General features: G+C 44.0%; 1 protein-coding gene and 1 non-coding gene across 2 annotated transcripts; one reads left to right on the top strand and one right to left on the bottom strand.

Moving 5' to 3' along the window:
- Window positions 1–954: 954 nt before the first annotated feature.
- CCNB1 (cyclin B1) lies at window positions 955–11,711 on the top strand. Its single transcript, XM_019013518.4, has 9 exons — window positions 955–1,294; window positions 1,919–2,089; window positions 2,184–2,354; window positions 5,285–5,467; window positions 8,252–8,410; window positions 8,887–9,123; window positions 9,407–9,547; window positions 11,250–11,360; window positions 11,538–11,711. The coding sequence occupies exons 1-9, from the start codon at window positions 1,274–1,276 to the stop codon at window positions 11,643–11,645; spliced, it is 1,302 nt and encodes a 433-aa protein (XP_018869063.1). The 5' UTR covers window positions 955–1,273; the 3' UTR covers window positions 11,646–11,711.
- Window positions 9,838–9,941, bottom strand: LOC115931349 (small nucleolar RNA U13). The gene has a single exon (XR_004067855.1). It is a non-coding gene; the product is annotated as a small nucleolar RNA U13 (small nucleolar RNA).
- Window positions 11,712–20,077: the final 8,366 nt, after the last annotated feature.

Raw genomic sequence — 20,077 nt, 5'->3', positions numbered from 1 at the left:
CAGGCAGAGGAGAGCAAGGGTAAGGGCCCCACGGGAGGCATTCGAGTAGGAGGGTAGAACTATGATGACAGAAGACTCAATAAAGATCCAAAGAAACCAAATGATTGGGCGCCTTCTTTCGGATCCGTGACTTCCAGCGCCAGGAGTCTCTATTGGCTCTTATACCGTTGCTCTATGAGATAGCAATATTTTTGTCCTTCAGCCTCCCCTCCAATTGCTGAGCTGCTGGTGTGTTTTGAGGAGTAGAAGGCAAAAAGAACCCTCTTGTTTTTCTTTGGATCTAGAGAGAATCTGAGCAAATGCGGTAAAATGTTTTTGTTTAGTTTTTCCTGATCTTCCCATGAGAGGCAAATACATGTTAAGGATAGTTGAATCTGAGTAAAGGGTATAGAAATATTCCTTACAAGATTTTTGTTGGCAACTGGTCTAAGTATGAAATTATTTCCAAATAGAAAGCTAAAACAAACAAAACAATGGGCCTTGGGAAACTGGCCAATCTTGAAGTAATCAAGTAATATTGTTAAGGGACAATCAGTGTTGTGAAAACAACACGGATACACCCCCTCCCTCCCCCTAAAAAAAAAAAACCCTAAATTCAGTTCCCCGGTTGCTAATGTGTGATCCTGGCAAAGTCATTTAAGTCGCTGAGCTTCAGTTCCTCCACCCCAGAGAGTTGTTGCAACGATCAAATGAAAGAATGTCTATTAAAGCCTTTCATGAACTGTATTATTGCTGCTACCATAGAAATGGAAAGTGTACAACACTAGATCCAAAACTACTTTTGACACTTCTGAGACTGTGGCCGCGCCTCTGTCACCTTCCAAAGGCCACTAGGCCTTTCCTGAGCTGGCATTGGCAGCGCTCACTCTTGCCCGGCTAACCTTTCCAGGTGGGCGGCGCACTGGCTGCTCTGCTCTCCAGGTGACCGCTGCAGCTGCCCGAGAGCGCAGGCGCAGAGGCAGACCACGTGAGAGCCTGGCCAGGCCTTCCGGCCTAGCCTCACTGTGGCCCCGCCCCTCTCGAACGCCTTCGCGGGATCGCCCTGGAAACGCATTCTCTGGGACCGGCAGCCGCCAATGGGAAGGGAGTGAGTGCCACGAACAGGCCAATAAGGAGGGAGCAGTGCGGGGTTTAAATCTGAGTCTAGGCTGGCTCTTCCCGGCGTGCTGCGGCGGAACGGCTGTTGGTCTCTGCTGGGTGTAGGTCCTTGGCTGGTCGGGGCTCCGGTGTTCTGCTTCTCCCCGCTGAGCTGCTGCCTGGTGAAGAGGAAGCCATGGCGCTCCGAGTCACCAGGGTGAGCCGCTTCGGACTGCGAACTAACGCGGCCTTCTTCGCTGCTGCCTGCTCGCCCTGCCTCGCTTGCGGGAGCCTCCCGAGCGGGAGGGGGCCGCAGGAGCGATTTGGGGAGGAAGGTGGGAGGGGACTCACCAAGAGAGCGCCGAGGTGGGCCCAGGCCTGGTGAGGGAGTGTGGGGGACGATGGATGGAGGGAGGAAGGTGAGAAAGAGAACTGGACGGATATTGGATAAATGTTTTGGGGAGGTGGAGAGTCGACTGGGAACCTTTTGAAAAAGTGATAAAGGGTCCCTGAGTGGGCCCGCCAGCAACTCTGTAACCCCCTTCCCAGAGAGAAGGTGTCTGCAATTGGAGGCTTTTTCGGTTTCCTTTCAAATGTAAATTCTCGGTACTTTAGGGCTGGCCAGGACTAATCAGGGAATCCCTCAATTGGTAAATGTAGAGGTCGGCGGAAACTGACTTGTCACGGCCGCAGAGTAGACTCTGGGACCCATGTTTTCCCTCGGAACCCATTTTTAGTCGGCTTTCTTTCTGGGAACTTCTCCTTGTGCCCCACCTTAATTAACCCTTGACTTACTCGAGCCTTCGTGGATCAGCTCTTAAAGTGGTCTTGCTTCTTTCAGAACTCGAAAATTAATGCTGAAAATAAGGCGAAGATAAGCATGGCAGGCGCAAAGCGCGTTCCTACGGCCCCTGCTGCAACCTCCAAGCCCGGACTGAGGCCAAGAACAGCTCTTGGGGACATTGGTAACAAAGTCAGTGAACAACTGCAGGCCAAAATGCCTATGAAGAAGGTAACTCTCTTCCTGACCTAACTTCTGTAAGAGCCCGCCTTCCAACTGTGGCCTTTGATGCAGAAACATTTCATTCTCTCTGTTTCATCTACAGGAAGCAAAACCTTCAGCTACTGGAAAAGTCATTGATAAAAAACTACCAAAACCTCTTGAAAAGGTACCTATGCTGGTGCCAGTGCCAGTGTCTGAGCCAGTGGCAGAGCCAGAACCTGAGCCAGAACCTGAGCCTGTTAAAGAAGAAAAACTTTCGCCTGAGCCTATTTTGGTAAACTTATTCTTACCATTGTAGAGTCTGTTGATTATTTCTTGTCCCTTATTTCACTGATACATGCAAGAGCATTCAAATGAATAGTAATATTAATACCATTTATTGAGTGCTTAGCATGAGGCAAGCTCTGTCTAACATTTTACATGCATTAACTCACATAATCTTTACACGTACTCTCTGAGGTATTGTCACCTCTACTATTTAAATCATGGCTTTAGAGAGGTTATGTCAGGGTCACACAGGTAAGTGGCCCATATGGGATTCAAGCTCAGGCTGTCTGGCTTCAGAATCTATGCTTTTAATTGTTAACTGTCTTATATTCCTTCGTTAATGATATTAAGTAGTAGCTGTCTGAGCCAAAGGCTTTGTTGTCCAAGTACAAGCCATCTCTGCAGAATTTATTGGCGTAAACATAGAATGTTCTCTTGAATTTTTTTACTGCTGCATATGGCTACTAAATAATAAGCCTGTAACATTGGAATATGCAAAGGAGTAAAACAGGAAGAAGGCAACTTTTCAGGGAGTGGTTAAGAAGATGAATTAACACTTAGCCTCAAAAACAATAACTTTTTATTAAATATAAGGTATGTAAATGTATTCTATGATAGACCTACCTGTGAAGGAAAGGTAGGTCATGTAGAGGAGGCTGCTTTGATGAAATTGCAATGAACTGCATTCTGAAGCTCTGTTTTTTTAAACTTAGTTAAAACCAGTTGGGAAAATTATCTGAAAAAAATTTTTTGAGACAGGGTCTGGCTCTGTTGCCCAGGCTGGAGTGCAGTGGCATGATCTCGGCTCACTGCAACCTTTGCCTCCCAGGTTCAAGCAATTTTCCTGCCTCAGCTTTCCTAGTAGCTGGGATTACAGACGCACGCCACCATGCCCAGCTAATTTTCATATTTTTAGTATAGATGGGGTTTCACCATGTTAGTGAACTCCTGACCTCATGATCCGCCCGCCTCGGCCTCCGAAAGTGCTGGGATTACAGGCGTTAGCCACGGCGCCCAGCCAGTTCAGCTTCTTATATCTAAGGATAAGAGATTGAAAGCTATTGCTTTAGTGTTGAATTTCTGGGCATAGCACATGAAATATGTAGCCAGCACAGTCTTTGGGCATATCAAACTACGTGAGGCTTTCTTGGAAGGCCCATACTGATTCTTACCTTTGCTTTCCCACTTAGTAAGAATGCCTTCCCCACCCTGTCTTTCATTTAGCTAATAACCTTTTCATCCTTGAAAACAGCTCAAGCATCAACTCCTAGAGCTTTCCCAAACTTCCCCCATCTCCACCCCTGTTCCTAGAATCAGTCTTTTTTTTCCTTTGAGACAGAGTCTCACTCTGTTGCCCAGACTGGAGTGCAGTGGTGCCATCTTGGCTCACCACAACCTCTGCCTCCCGAGTTCAGTGTTTCTCCTGCTTCAGCCTCCCAAGTAGCTGGGGCTACAGGCACGTGCCACCATGCCTGGCTAATTTTTGTATTTTTAGTAGAGACGGGGTTTCACTATGTTGGCCAGGCTGGTCTCGAACTCTTGATCTCGTGATCCACCCGCCTCAGCCTCCCAAAGTGCTGGGATTACAGGTGTGAGCCACCATGCCCAGCCTTAGTCTTATTTTTGTTTATTTTTTTTTTCCCGAGACGGAGTCTTGCTCTGTCACCCAGGCTGGAGCGCAGTGGCGCGATCTTGGCTCACTGCAACCTCTACCTCCTGGGTTCAAGCAATTATCTTGCCTCAGCCTCCTGAGTAGCTGGGATTACAAGCGCCAGCCACCACACCCAGCTAATTTTTTTATTTTTTATTTATTTTTTATTTTTTTATTTTTAGTAGAGATGGAGTTTCACGATGTTGGCCAGGCTGGTCTCGAACTCCTGACCTCTTGATCTGCCTGCCTCGGCCTTCCAAAGTGCTGGGATTACAAGCGTGAGCCACCATGCCTGACCTTATTTCTTTACTTTGTCTACTAAATTCAGAGTCCTTTGAGGATGCCATGAAGTCAATGCCTTGTAGAGTTTGACTTCAAGAAGGTGCGCAATAAATGTTTGAACAATGGGATAAAGGGAGCTTGAAGGAAATGGTTAATGGCGATGAAGTTAGTTAATCCTTAGTAGTCAGGATAGAATTTGTGTTGCGTAGTGAGAAGCAGTTTATATTATGAAATAAAGACTAAAGACTGAATTGTCATTTACTTGGACTAACTTCACATGTTGCTGATAAAAATTAATTACTTCTCAGTTTCCTTTGCAGCAAAGTCTAGAATGTGAATTTATTTGCTTCCAATTTTAAACTGACTCACTCTAAGTTGGCATTTCACTGTTTTTTTTTTGCCCAGGCTGGAGTAGAATGGCGCAGTCATAGCTCACTGTATCCTCAAACTCCTGGGCTCAAGTGATCCTCCTGCCTTGGCCTCCTGAGTAGTTAGGACTGTAGGCAGCTGCCTTCATGCCCAGCTAATTTTTTGTAGAGATGAGTTATTGCTATATTGCCCAGGCTGGTCTGGAACTCATGGTCTCAAAGGATCCTCCCACCTCAGCCACCCAAAGTACTGGGATTACAGGCTTGAGCTATTATGCCCAACCTCATTCTTTTTAATTGAGGAATTAAATGATCACTTTTTTCTTTTTTAACAGAGACAGGGTTTTGCTATGTTGCCCAGGCTGGTCTTGAACTCCTAGCCTCAATCTCAGCCTCTCAAAGTGCTGAGATTAAAGGTGTGAGCCACCGCGCCCAACCCAAATGATCACTTTTGATGTTAATCACTTCCTAAAAAGAAATGGAATAAATCTGAAAAGATACTTTTCCTTTAAGGAAATGAATTGTATGTCGATTCAGCAGAATACTATCTTGAGTTGGTACCAATAACCTGAACTTCATGCCCAAACTATAGTGCTTACTTCTATTTGCTATTTCAAGATATCTCTTTGTTTCAAGGTGGATACTCCCTCTCCAAGCCCAATGGAAACATCTGGATGTGCCCCTGCAGAAGAAGACCTGTGTCAGGCTTTCTCTGATGTAATTCTTGCAGTAAATGATGTGGATGCAGAAGATGGAGCTGATCCAAACCTTTGTAGTGAATATGTGAAAGATATTTATGCTTATCTGAGACAACTTGAGGTAAGTATTATCATTCTTTTTTTTCTAAACTGCATCTAACTTTATGAAAGTATTTTCCATCAGTAGTTTATAATAATACAAGCAGGACGTGGGCAGCATTTCTTAACAGATCGCACTTTCAAATTCTCCTTCATGGAATACCTATAATAAAAAGTCACTAAATAAACCAATGGAGTCTGTTTGTCACTTTGTGCAGGAAAGTTCGAAGTTAGGGTGGATACTACTATCGCTTCTAAAGGAAAATCCACAGATTGAATTTGATATGTATATATGCGATCTCCACCACGTTTGGAATGGTTAAGTCCCAAACTCTGCATTTTAGGTGATAACGGGTCAGGAAGTGGATGAGGATGTAGAATATACTCAAAGACTACAGCCACCCCTAACACAAGGCATTTTGTGTTAGTGTGGCTGATGTGCATCCAGTTGTTGGTGAAATTATTTGTGCCCAAAAGGAGTACACTCAAAAGCTACTTTTTGGTTCACTTCAATTTGATCCCACTTTTGAAACTTTCTATTAATGGCATTTGCCCTTTCCCTACAAATTACAAGCACTCTTTATGGCAGCATAAACATAGTAACATAAATTATACTGTTACCACATTTACGTAGTTTTTTTGTTGTTGTTTTGTTTTTTTGAGACGGAGTCTCACACTGTCGCCCAGGCTAGAGGGCAGTGGTGCGGTCTCGGCTCACTGCAGTCTGCGTCTCCTGGGTTCAAGCAATTCTCCTGCCTCAGCCTCCCAAGTAGTTGGGGTTGCAGGCACACACCACCATGCCTGGCTAATTTTTTGTATTTTTATTTGGTTTTGGTTTTTTTGAGACAGGGTCTTGCTCTGTTGCCCAGGCTGGAGTGCAGTGGTGCAGTCTCGGCTCAATCCAGCCTCCGCCTCGGGTCAGGTGATTCTCATGCCTCAGCCTCCCGAGCAGCTGGGATTACAGGTGCCCACCACAACACCCAGCTAATTTTTGTACTTTTAGTAGAGATGAGGTATCACCATATTGGCCAGGCTGGTCTCGAACTCCTGACCTTAGATGATCCACCCATCCCGGCCTCCCAAAGTGCTGGGATTACAGGCCTGAACAACCGCACCCAGCCCCCAGTTGTTTCTAATGTGTTGTCTTATGTCATCACTGACATGTTCATCTCGCCTGCTCCTTTTTGGCCTCTCCTTTTTCTATAGGATTCTTCTGCAAGACTTCTTTGCCAGGAGCAGCCTTCTGCTTTGAGTTTCTTCTTCCATCTTTCTAGTGCTTTTTAAAGTTGTGTTCTAACTTTGGAGGATTCAATTTAGTAAGTGTGCTGTTTCTTTTTTTTTTTGAGACAGAGTCTTGCTGTGTAACCTAGACTGGTGTGCAGTGGCACAATCTTGGCTCACTGCAAGCTCCGCCTCCCGGGTTCACGCCATTCTCCTGCCTCAGCCTCCTGAGTAGCTGGGACTATAGGCGTCCGCCACCACGCCCGGCTAACTTTTTATATTTTTAGTAGAGACGGGGTTTCACCCTGTTAGCCAGGATGGTCTCAATGTCCTGACCTCATGATCCACCCGCCTTGGCCTCCCAAAATGCTGGGATTACAGGTGTGAGCCACCGCGCCCAGCCTGTAAATGTGCTGTTTCTCGATGCTTCGTTCTTGTTCTGTGCAAGGCCATTTATGCAAAGCAACCCCTCAAGTGGCAGAGGAGCTGAGAAACCAAGGAATTAGGCAGATAAATGGAGTTTGCTGGTATTGGGTGACTGATGAGGGGGAATTTACAGACATAAGTGTGGTCTTTGATGGCTGTAAGATGTAGATCTCTTCACTGTAACCCCTCGTACCCACGGCTTGGGTATGTATACATTTTCTTGGGCAAAGTATACATGCTCTAGAATCAATGTATGGGTGGCTGACAGAATGCTGCAGACATCACAGCCTATAATGTATACAATAATATCAAGGGCTGTTTTGGAGGAAAGGCCAAACTTAAAGTGAATAGGCAGAAGTCACATTGAATTAGTATTTAAAATAAAGTCACTGTTGTCCCCACAGTTCTTAGCTATGTTGCTGCTGGGGTTTAACCCAGGAGCAGGCAGGAGTGTTGTAGTACATGGGTTCCAGCTGCCCTGGGAGTTACTGATATTTTCTCTACATAAAGCTCAGGTTCTAAGTTTAGAGGCTTAAGTGAAAAGATCTGAGATGATAATATAGTATCTTTATTTGGAAGGGAGTGGACCAGCAGCAGTTGTGGTGAAGAATATCGTAAGATCTGATAATATAAAAAAGCTGTCATACTGTCCTATCTAATGTTTGCCTTTTTTTTCTTTTTTTTTTTTTTTTTGGTGGGGAGACAGTCTCACTCTGTCACCCAGGCTGGAGTGCAGTGTTGCAATCTCGGCTCCCTGCAACCTCCATCTCCCAGGTTCAAGCAATTCTCCTGCCTCAGCCTCCCAAGTAGCTGGAACTACAGGTGTGCGCAACCATGCCCAGCTAATTTTTGTATTTTTAGTAAAGACAGGTTTTGCCATGTTGGCCAGGCTGGTCTCGAACTCCTGGCTTCAAGCAGTCTGCCAACTTCAGCCTCCCAAAGTGCTGGGATTACAGGCATGCGCCACCACGCCAGCCTTCATGTTTGCTTTATTTCTTGGTGATGGTGTTGTTTGTGGTGACCATATGAATAATTGAATTAAGAACTGATATAGATTATAAATGCCCCAGTGCTACTGTAGGAACTAACTGATCTTTCTGGACATAAATGTGTCACATGGAGTCATGTTTCTAAGAATAATCAGCATTTTCTTTTGCAGGAAGAGCAAGCAGTCAGACCAAAATACCTACTGGGTCGGGAAGTCACTGGAAACATGAGAGCCATCCTAATTGACTGGCTAGTACAGGTTCAAATGAAATTCAGGTTGTTGCAGGAGACCATGTACATGACTGTCTCCATTATTGATCGGTTCATGCAGGTGAGCATTTCACTAAGAGTTTTCCCTTCCAGGATTCTAGCCGAGTCATAAGAAACTGACGTTTTCAGGCCAGTCCAGGCGCAGTGGCTCATGCCTGTAATCCCAGCGGGCGGGTGGATCACAAGGTTAGGAGATCGAGACCATCCTGGCTAATGCAGTAAAACCCTGTCTCTACTAAAAATACAAAAAATTAGCCGGGCGTGGTGGCGGGCGCCTGTAGTCCCAGCTACTGGAGGTGGAGGTTGCAGTGAGCTGGGATCGCGCCATTGCACTCCAGCCTGGGTGACAGAGCGAGACTCAAAAAAAAAAAAAAAGAAAGAAAGAAACTGACTTTTTCGACTAAAATCTTTCTTGGGGGATATGGTGTCATTAATCAAGATTTTGCTATGGGAGAATGTCTTTCTACCTCTCCTTCATCATAGCTCTGTGTCTCCTTTTCAAACATTTTATTCACCCTATTGAAATTCCCATTGCAGAATAATTGTGTGCCCAAGAAGATGCTGCAGCTGGTTGGTGTCACTGCCATGTTTATTGCAAGCAAATATGAAGAAATGTACCCTCCAGAAATTGGTGACTTTGCTTTTGTGACTGACAACACTTATACTAAGCACCAAATCAGACAGATGGAAATGAAGATTCTAAGAGCTTTAAACTTTGGTCTGGGTCGGCCTCTACCTTTGCACTTCCTTCGGAGAGCATCTAAGATTGGAGAGGTACAGGTTTCTTGAGAAACCTCTCCGTATGGGTACATTAGGGGGAACACTGCTGCTGACCAAGCATGTTGAATTCAACTGACCTGTATTATACCTAACTACATGGGGAAGGGATAAAGTTGTTCTTTATTTCTAGTCAGGCTGCATGTTAATATTAGGGCTTTCCATGGGCATTTGAGAGTTTGTAGACAAACATTTGTAGTTAAAGATACATATGGGCATGCAGGTTAGTGCCAAAGGAAAATTTTCTGAAAGAAACTCAGTAACATGGGTTTTGTTTCAGGTTGATGTTGAGCAACATACTTTGGCCAAATACCTGATGGAACTAACTATGTTGGACTATGACATGGTGCACTTTCCTCCTTCTCAAATTGCAGCAGGAGCTTTTTGCTTAGCACTGAAAATTCTGGATAATGGTGAATGGGTAAGCTGTGTCCCACAGAACTCCTAAGCTTTTAAATTGTAAAGAGTGTTTGACTAAATACAGAACTTTTGTTATTAAAAGGCAATTCAAGTGGTTCATAAATATGGGATCTACTGAAGGAATAGTTAAAAAAGATGTCTTAGAATGTTTCCGCATCTTTTTGTTTTTGAGACAAGGTCTCGTTCTGTCGCCCAGGCTGGAGTGCAGTGGTGCAGTCTTGGCCCACTGCAACATCAGCCTCCAGAGTAGCTGGGATTACAGGTGTCTGTCTAGTTTTTAAATTTTTTTCATGTCAGACGGGTAATATGCCCACATTGTAACAAGGTTTGAGGGTGGCACATTTCACACGTTCACATGAACACCAAATCATCACACTTATGAACTACAAAAGAGTCGCCCACCAGCCTGGGCAACATAGCAAATCCTCATCTTTACAAAAAATATATTAAAAAAATATATATATATACAGGCACATGCCTATAGTCCCAGCTACTCTGGAGACTGAGCTTTGTATTTTTTGTAGACATGGGGTCTCTCTATATTACCCAGGCTGGTCTTGAAACTCTGGGCTCAAGCGATCCACCCACCTCCACTTACCAAAGTGTTGGAATAACAGGCGTGAGCCATTGCAACCAGTCGAGTGTTTCCATTTCTTTGCCTGATTTCAACTTTATTCCCTTTGAGAAAGGTAGAGCAACTTTTACTCCTTACAGATGGAGAAACTTGAAGGTCAAATGACATACTAGTAGTTCATTCATATTCATTGTTTCAACAAATGCTTCTCCTATGTGACAGGCACTACCCTAGGTCTTTTTTTTTTTTTTGAGACAGAGTCTCGCTCTGTTGCCCAGGCTGGAGAGCAGTGACGCGATCTCGGCTCACTGCAACCTCCGCCTCCTGGGTTCACACCATTCTCCTGCCTCAGCCTCCCGAGTAGCTGGGACTACAGGTGCCTGCCACCAAGCCCGGCTAATTTTTTATATATATATATATATTTTTTTTTGTAGAGACGGGGTTTCACCGTGTTAGCCAGGATGGTCTCAATCTCCTGACCTCGTGATCCGCCCACCTTGGCCTCCCAAAGTGCTGGGATTACAGGCCTGAGCCACTGTGCCCGGCCTACCCTAGGTCTTAAGAATAGAACTATGTAACTGGGTGCAGTGGCTTACACCTGTAATCCCAGCACTTTGGGAGGCAGAGGTGGGCAGATCACGAGCTCAAAAGTTGAAGACCAGCCTGACCAATATGGTGAAACCCTATCTCTACTAAAAATACAAAAATTAGCCAGGTGTGGCAGTGCGTGCCTGTAATCCCAGCTACTCAGGAGGCTGAGGCAGGAGAATCACTTGAACCTGGGGGCGGAGATTGCAGTGAGCCGAGATCATACCATGCACTCCAGCCTGGAGCGAGACTCCATCTCAAAAAAAAAAAAAAATTACAAAGTTGGCCTCAAGGAAGTGGAGTCTAGTTTTAGGGTGGGCAAGTCAGCAATTACAAAAGTGCAATTAGGTTTGAGCAGAGGTTCCTATAGAAGCATGAGAGCACCTAGGAAAGGAGTCTTTAGCTTTGTCTTAAATTTCAATTATATTAATTAGTTATACAGTACCCATCCCTTTTCCACTCCTGAATAACATCTAACATCTAGAAACTTTATGAAAATCATTATTGATTGAGCATTTTTAACATTAACTTGTTGCCTTAGACACCAACTCTACAACATTACCTGTCATATACTGAAGAATCTCTTCTTCCAGTTATGCAGCACCTGGCTAAGAATATAGTCATGGTAAATCAAGGACTTACAAAGCACATGGTGAGTCAATATAGTGGCATTGTAAGATGTTGAAAAGTGTAATAATTCAAACTTAATGCCTGCAAATGCCTGGTTTATTTTTAATGAGTTAATGTTTTAAATGAATACCTGTATCATTGCATCTTGTGATTTTTTTTTTTTTTTTGCCTCTTTAATTGCTGTCCTTTTGTCTTCCAGACTGTCAAAAACAAGTATGCCACATCGAAGCATGCTAAGATCAGCACTCTACCACAGCTGAATTCTGCACTAGTTCAAGATTTAGCCAAGGCTGTGGCAAAGGTGTAACTTGTAAACTTGAGTTGGAGTACTATATTTACAAATAAAATTGGCACCATGTGCCATCTGTACATATTACTGTTGCATTTACTTTTAATAAAGCTTGTGGCCCCTTTTACTTTTTTACAGCTTAACTAATTTGAATGTAGTTACTTCCTACTGTAGGGCAGCGGAAAAGTTGTCTTAAAAGGTATGGTGGGGATATTTTTAAAAACTCCTTTTGGTTTACCTGGGGATCCAATTGATGTATATGTTTATATAGTGGGTTCTTGTTTTATATACCTGGCTTTTACTTTATTAATATGAGTTACTGAAGGTGATGGAGGTATTTGAAAATTTTACTTCCATAGGACATACTGCATGTAAGCCAAGTCATGGAGAATCTGCTGCATAGCTCTATTTTAAAGTAAAAGTCTACCACCGAATCCCTAGTCCCCCTGTTTTCTGTTTCTTCTTGTGATTGCTGCCATAATTCTAAGTTATTTACTTTTACCACTATTTAAGTTATCAACTTTAGCTAGTATCTTCAAACTTTCACTTTGAAAAATGAGAACTTTATATTCTAAGCCAGTTTTCATTTTGGTTTTGTGTTTTGGTTAATAAAACAATACTCAAATACAAAAGGTATCTTTTTTAAAAAGTTAGTTTACTGCTTCCTTAGGCTCTTTCTAAATCCCACCCACCTGAAGGACATCAATTATGGATTTATCCTTCATGCCTTGTATAAATACAAATGTGCATATGAATTTTTATGGGTTTTTTAAAAATGTGGTTCATTCTATATACATAACAATTACTTTCAACATACATAAGCCTACCTGTATTTGTGCATTATATTACATGGTACAGATAAATAGTCATGTGCCCCATGAACATTTTGGTCAAAGATAGATTACAGATACAATGGTGGTCCCATAAGATTATGATGCCATATTTTTACTGTACCTCTTCTTGTGCCTAGATACACAAATACTGACTTGTGTTATAATTGCCTGCAGTATTCAATAATATGGTGTATAGGTTTGTAGCCTAGGAGCTATATCCTATACTATATAGCCTAGGAGTGCAGGAGGGTATGCCATCTAGATTTGTGTGAGTACACTCTGATGTTTGAACAATAAAATCACCTAATGATAGGTTTCTCAAACTATATCCCAATCCTTAAGCAACACATGACTAATGGATTCAACCATTTCCCCTGTTCATTCAGATTGCTTTTTCTTTTTGCCCCTACAATTTTGTTGATAATACTGTTTTTTGGGGCTTTTGTTTTTGTTTTTGAGACAAGAGTCTCACTCTGTTGCCAGGCTGGAGTGCAATGGCGCGATCTCAGCTCACTGCAACCTCTGCCTCCCAGGTTCAAGCGATTCTCCTGCCTCAGCCTCCTGAGTAGCTGAGATTACAGGCATGCGCCACCGCGCCCGGCTAATTTTGTATTTTTAGTAGAGACGCGGTTTCACCATGTTGGTCAGGCTGGTCTTGAACTCCCGACCTCAGGTGATCCACCCGCCTCAGCTTCCCAAAGTGCTGGGATTAAAGGCGTGAGCCACCACACCTGGCCAATTTACTGTTTTATACCATGCTTTTTTGTGTGTATTCTAGGTTCCCTAAAGCAAACATGCATTTTAAATTTTGATAGAACCAGATGACATACAAAAGTGCCTGTTTTCTCTGCATTATTAAAACTGAAGGTAATCAGTCTTTTATTTCTATGACTCCAACTGGCAAAAAATATTTGCCATTTTAACTTTTTTCTTTTGAGATGGAGTCAAAAAGTGCCAGTTTTCTCTGCATTATTAAAACTGAAGGTAATCAGTCTTTTATTTCTATGACTCCAACTGGCAAAAGATATTTGCCACGTTAACTTTTTTTTTTTTTTTTTTTTTTTGAGACGGAGGCTCACACTGTCACCCAGGCTGAAGTGCAGTGGCATGATCTCGGCTCACTGCAACCTCCACCTTCCAGGTTCAAGTGATTCTCCTGCCTCAGCCTCCCAAGTAGCTGGGATTACAGGCACATGCCACCACACCCGGCTTATTTTTTGTATTTTTAGTAGAAACGGGATTTCACCGTGTTAGCCAGGATGGTCTCAATCTCCAGACTTCGTGATCGCCCACCTCGGCCTCCCAAAGTGCTGGGATTACAGGCGTGAGCCACCGCGCCCGGCCCTCAGTAGGCAATTTTTATATGTGGTATAAAGTAGAATTCTTACAGATGGATACCCGTTTATGCCAGTGCCATGACTGAAACCCTGCTTGTCCAACTTGAAATATCTTCAATGCCCATCTATTCTTCCTTGATCTTGTTTTTTTCTGTGATAATACAATAGTTTTTACCAGTTAATCAGTTAAGATGAGGCTTACCAAATATATGGGAGTACTACTGAACACTTTTCTATAAAAACTTTAAAATTGTGTACAGTTACCAAAAAGTTCCTTTGAGTTTTGTTGTTGTTGTTTTGTTTTTTGATAGGGAGTCTCATTCTGTTGCCCAGGCTGGAGTGCAGTGGTGCGATCTCAGCTCACTGCAACCTCTGCCTCCCTGGTTCAAGTGATTCTCCTGCCTCAGCCTCCGGAGTAGCTGGGACTACAGGCACGGGCCACCATGCCTGGCTAATTTTTTTGTATTTTTAGTAGAGACAGGGTTTCACCACGTTGGCAGTTTGGTCTCGAACTTTTGACCTCAGGTGATCCGCCCGCCTCAGCCTCCCAAAGTGCTGGGATTACAGGCGTGACCCACCGCGCCCGACCCTCCTTTGAGATTTTGACTATACATTATGTACTAGCTTGGGACAGACTGACATATTATCTTACCATCTAGAAACTATCAATCCTTGTTGCATGCCCTTCAATAACGTTGGAATTTAATTGTATAATTCTGCAACTTTTTTAAATTTATGCCTTTTGCCTTTTGTCGTTATTGTGAATGGGATATATTTCCCACTTCTGTTTCTTTAAATTTTTTTCTTCATCTCCCTAGTAGTGTATCCCACTCCTGTTTTGTTTTAAATAGAGACAATGTCTCACTCTGTCGCCCAGGGTGGAGTACAGTGGTGCAATCATAGTGCACTGCAGCCCTGAACTCCAGCTATCCTACCACCTCAGCTTTCTAGGTAGCTATGACTACAGGTGGGCCAGCCACATTTGGCTAATATTTTATTTTTTCCTTTTTTGTGTAGAGATGGGGTCTCACTATGTTGTCCAAGCTGGTCTCAAACTCCTGGCCTCAAGTGACTCTCCCACTTCAGCCTCTTAAAGCACCGGGATTATAGACGTGAGCCAACGCGCCTGATGCCCACTTCTATTTTTAATATCTTATCCAGTTGACATCAGTTTTCCTTCTTTAATATTTTTGTTGTTGTTGTTGTTGTTGTTGTTGTTGAGACAGAGTCTAACTCTGTTGCCCAAGCTGGAGTGCAGTGGCGCGATCTCGGCTCACTGCAAACTCCGCCCCCCCGGGTTCACACCATTCACGTGCCTCAGCCTCCCGAGTAGCTGGGACTAGGGGTGCCCGCCACCACGCCCAGCTAATTTTTTGTATTTTTAGTAGAGATGGGGTTTCACTGTGCCGGCTAGGATGATCTCGATCTCCTGACCTCATGATCCACCCGGCAGTGGCCCCCCAAAATGCTGAGATTACAGGTGTGAGCCACTGCGCCCAGCCCTTCTTGAGTGTTTTTTATTAGAGAATTTTCTAGTCCTTAAATCCAAAAGTTTCACCTATTTTATAATATTAGAATCTCTGAAATAATCAGTGATAATAAATGGTTTCCTGTCACTGAATTCATGTCACATAGTAATAGAAACTATAAAGACCAATTACATAGCAAAAAATATCAAATGATAAAAATACTATGTCATGTTTATTTTTTAAATTTTGATTCCATGCTGTGCTCAAACTGTGGAGTTTTTAATAGGCAAGGTTGTGTAATTCCATTAACATTTTCGGCATATGATATCATTTTGGCTTCTCTCTTGATATAGTATTCCACATTAGAGATTTCCTATTGTGTCCGAAATTTGTTCCTTCCGGTGGGTTATTGGTCTCGTTGACTTCAAGAATGAAGCCACGGACCCTCGCGGTGAATGTTACAGTTCTTAAAGATGGTGTGTCCGGAGTTTATTCCTTCTGATGTTCAGGTGTGTCCGGAGTTTCTTCCTTCTGGTGGGTTCATGTTCTCGCTGACTTCAGGAGTGAAGCCGCAGACCTTCGACCTTTGCAGTGAGTGTTACAGAGTGTTACAGCTCATAAAGACAGCACTGTTCCCTCCTCCCGGTGGGTTCATGGTCTCGCTGGCTTCAGGAGTGAAGCTGCAGACCTTCCTGTGAGTGTTACAGCTCATAAAGGCAGTGCAGACCCAAAGAGTGAGCAGCAGCATGATTTACTGCAAAGAGCAAAACAACAAACATTCCACAGCATAGAATAGAACCCACGCCCCTGCTGGCGCAGGTGGCCAGCTTTTATTCCCTTATTTGGCCCTGCCCACATCCTGCTGATTGGTCCATTTTACAGAGTGTTGATTGGTCCATTTTACACAGTGCTTATTGGTCCGTTTTTACAGAGTGCTGATTGGTGCATTTACAAACCTTTAGCTAGACACAGAGCAATGATTGGTGCGTTTTTACAGAGTGCTGATTGGTGCATTTACAAATCTTTAGTTAGACACAGAGTGCTCATTGGTGTGTTTACAATCCTTTAGCTAGACAGAAAAGTTCTCCAAGTCCGTTACCTGATTAGCTAGACAAAGAAGCCCAGTCGGCTTCATATCTCACTATGGTGGAATGAATTCTTGCTTATGGTATATACATTTAATTTGCTAATACTTCACTTACAAATTTTTGCAGCTCGGGCCAGGCGTGGTGGCTCACGCCTGTAATCCCAGCACTTTAGGAGGCTGAGAGGGGCAGATCACGAGGTCAGGAGATAGAGACCATCCTGGCTAACACTGTGAAACCCCGTCTCTACTAAAAATACAAAAAAATTAGCCGGGCGTGGTGGTGGGCACCTGTGGTCCCAGCTACTCGGGAGGCTGAGGCAGGAGAATGGCATGAACCCGGGAGGCGGAGCTTGTAGTGAGCTGAGATTGTGCCACTGCACTCCAGCCTGGGCGACAGAGGGAGACTCCATCTCAAAAAAAAAAAATTTTTTTTTGCAGCTCATGGAAAATTTGCTTGATTTTTGTTGCTACTGTTGTCTCGTGTTTTATTTTACTAGCTTTAAGGTAGATTAGAGAGGGTTTCATCTTTTTTTTTTTTTTTTTGAGACAGAATCTTGCTCTGTTGCCAGGCGGGAATGCAGTGGCACGATCTTGGCTCACTGCCTCCCGGGTTCAAGTGATTCTCGTGCCTCACCCTCCCGAGTAGCTGGGACTACAGGCGCATGCCACCACACCCGGCTAATTTTTTTAATTTTTATTTTAGTAGAGACAGGGTTTCACCATGTCGGCCAGGATGGTCTCTATCTCCTGACCTCATGTCATGTTCTGCCCGCCTTGGCCTCCCAAAGTGCAGGGATTACAGGTGTGAGCCACCGTGCCTGGCCGGTTTCTTTTTTTTTTTTTTTGAAACGGAGTTTCACTCTTGTTGCCCAGGCTGGAGTGCAATGGCGCAATCTTGGCTCACTGCAACCCCTGCCTCCTGGGTTCAAGGGATTCTCCTGCCTCAGCCTCCTGAGTAGCTGGGATTACAGGCATGCACCACCATGCCCGTTAATTTTGTATTTTTATTAGAGACAGGGTGTCTTCATGTTGGTCAGGCTGGTCTCGAACTCCCGACCTCAGGTGATCGGGCCTCCCAAAGTGTTGGGACTTCAGGCATGAGCCACCACACCCGGCCAGTTTCATCTTTTTAAAGCCTTAAATCATTTGAAGTTCCCATTCATTCGTTGGAAACTAGCTAAATTAAACAGTAAAGTCCTTTGTCCTGGAGCTATTAAATATAATAGGCCAGTCACAGTAGCTCACACCTGTAATCCCAGCACTTTTCAAGCCTGAGGCGGGTGTACTGCTTGAGACCAGGAGCTCAAGACCAGCCTGGGCAACATAGCGAAATCTCATCTATACAAAAATTAGCCAGGCGTACTGGAGTGCACCTGTGATTCCAGCTACCCAGGAGGCTGAGGTGGGAGAATCCCTGAGCCAGGGAAGTCAAGACTACAGTGAGCCAAGATCGCGCGACTGCACTCCAGCCTGGGTGTGGGAGTGAGACCCTGTCTCAAAAAATAAAATGGTAGATATTCCATGCTTTTTTGGTCTCCTCTAAAAATTTTTCTCTCTGTATGATATAATCGCTCTTTTAGAGATGTTCCCCCGGCCCCCGCCCCCACCCCGCAACACTAATAGAAAATCATGTCCATGTTTGGTGGCTCATGCCTATAATCCCAGCACTTTGGGATGCTGAGGCAGGAGGATTGCTTGAGGCCAGGAGTTCAAGACTGACCTGGGCAACATAGTGAGACCCTGTCTCTAAAAAAATATAAAAAATCGAATCTTAGCACTTTAGGAGGCCTAGTCAGGAGGATTGCTTGAGCCCAGGAATTTGAGACCAGCCTGGGCAACATGGTGAGACCCTGTCTCTATTAGAAAAAATATATATAAAATTTAAAAAATTAGCCCAGCAGTCATGGTGGTATGTGCCTGTAGACCTCGCTACTTAGAATGCTGAGGCAGGAGGATCACTAGAGCCCAGGAGTTTGAGGCTATAGTGAGCTATGCTCATGCTACTGCACTCCAAGCTGGGTGACACAGCAAGACCCTGCCATTTACAAAAAAAAAAAAAGAAAAAAAATCATCCATTCTAGATTTTTAAAGGTATAGTTGTAGAGGACCATGACAAAATTAATCTCTTCTGAATGTACAGTTATATCTTCTTTCTCAGTCCTGATGTTGAGTACTTTTATTTTCTAATCAGACTTGCCCATGGGATTATTTCATTGGCCTTTTGAAAGAACTAGTTTTTGGTGTTACCATTTCTACCATTTTTATTTTGTGGTTGTAGCTTTTACATTATTCCCACCATCTCCTTTATTTTCTAGTTTAAATATTTTCTATATTTTAGTCATGAAAGTGAGGCAAGAGAATAGGGTCTGGAGGCAGGGAACCTAAGGCAGATTCACGCTGACTTCCTAGAACTAAATCAAAAGGAAAACCCCAACTTTCCACACTTAAGTAACAAATGGACCTGAGGGTACTCCCTTTGCAAACCCCCACCCCCCTTTTTCTGTGTGGCAGATGGAAAGCGGAAAGTACCTCTGATTGGCTGCTTTCTACAACCAATCATACTAATTGTGGGACACTACTTTATTTGCATGGGGTGTATACCAAGTGGCCAATGGGAAACCTCTAGAGGTATTTAAACCCCAGAAAATTCTGTAATCTGGCTCTTGGGACCCTATGCTTGGCCTGCTACCACCCTGTGGAGTGTACTTTTTTTTGTTTGTTTGTTTGAGACAGTCTCCCTCTGTTGCCCAGGCTGTAGTGCACTGGCACAATTTCGACTCATTGCAACCTCTGCCTCCCTGGTTCAAGCAATTCTCCTGCCTCAGCCTCCCGAGTAGCTGGGATTACAGGTGTTCACCACCATGCCCAGCTGATTTTCGTATTTTTAGTAGAGAGGGGGTTTCACCATGTTGGCCAGGCTGGTCTCGAACTCCTGACCTCAAGTGATCCGCCAGCCTCAGCCTCCCAAAGTGTTGGGATTACAGGCATGAGCCACCGCACCTGGCCAGTCAATATCTTTTTCTTTTCTTTTCTTTTCTTTTTTTTTTTTTTTTTTGAGATGGTGTCTCTGTCACCCAGGCTGGAGTGCAGTGGCACAATCTTGGCTCACTGCAACCTCCGCCTCCCAGATTCAAGCGATTCTCCCGCCTCAGCCTCCTGAGTAGCTGGGATTACAGGCGCGTGCCACTACGCCTGGCTAATTTTTGTATTTTTAGTAGAGATGCAGTTTCACCATGTTGGTCAGGCTGGTCTCGAACTCCTGACCTCGCGATCTGCCCACCATGGCCTCCTAAAGTGCTGGGATTAAAGGCGTGAGTCACCGCACCTGGCCAGTCAATATCTTTTGAGATTTTATTTATTTATTTTTTTTTTCTCAGCTTGATGTTGGGTGTTTTTTTTAAGAATTTTCAATTCTTGCCTCCTCAGAAGAAAGGATTTGACTGAGGGGCATAAGGCAGAAGGAGAAACCCAGGCAAGTTTCAGAGCAGGAGTGAAAGTTTATTAAAAAGCCTCAAAACAGTAAGGAAAGGAAGGAAAGTAAAGAAAAGAAGGAAAGGTACGTGCTTTCCTTGGTTGATAAACCAAGTGTGCCTGGTGATTTTTAATGTTACTGAAGATGTGGCATGTTAAAAAGGCATCTTTCTGCTAGCACAGTGGTTCACATCTGTAATCCCATGATTGCTTTTGTTTTAAATCTTGGCCAGGCTGGTCTCGAACTCCTGGG

This window comes from Gorilla gorilla, chromosome 19 (genome assembly GCF_029281585.2).
Source record: "Gorilla gorilla gorilla isolate KB3781 chromosome 19, NHGRI_mGorGor1-v2.1_pri, whole genome shotgun sequence".
NCBI classification, from domain to species: Eukaryota; Metazoa; Chordata; class Mammalia; order Primates; family Hominidae; genus Gorilla; species Gorilla gorilla.
The sequence above is the reverse complement of the archived record's forward strand: the minus strand, read 5'-3'. Positions and strand labels throughout refer to the sequence as shown.

Coding starts and splice junctions, on each gene's coding strand:
- CCNB1 (XM_019013518.4), top strand. CDS start 1,274: ATGGCGCTCCGAGTCACCAGG. Junction 1,295..1,918: donor TGGCGCTCCGAGTCACCAGG/GTGAGCCGCTTC, acceptor TGCTTCTTTCAG/AACTCGAAAATTAATGCTGA. Junction 2,090..2,183: donor CCAAAATGCCTATGAAGAAG/GTAACTCTCTTC, acceptor TTTCATCTACAG/GAAGCAAAACCTTCAGCTAC.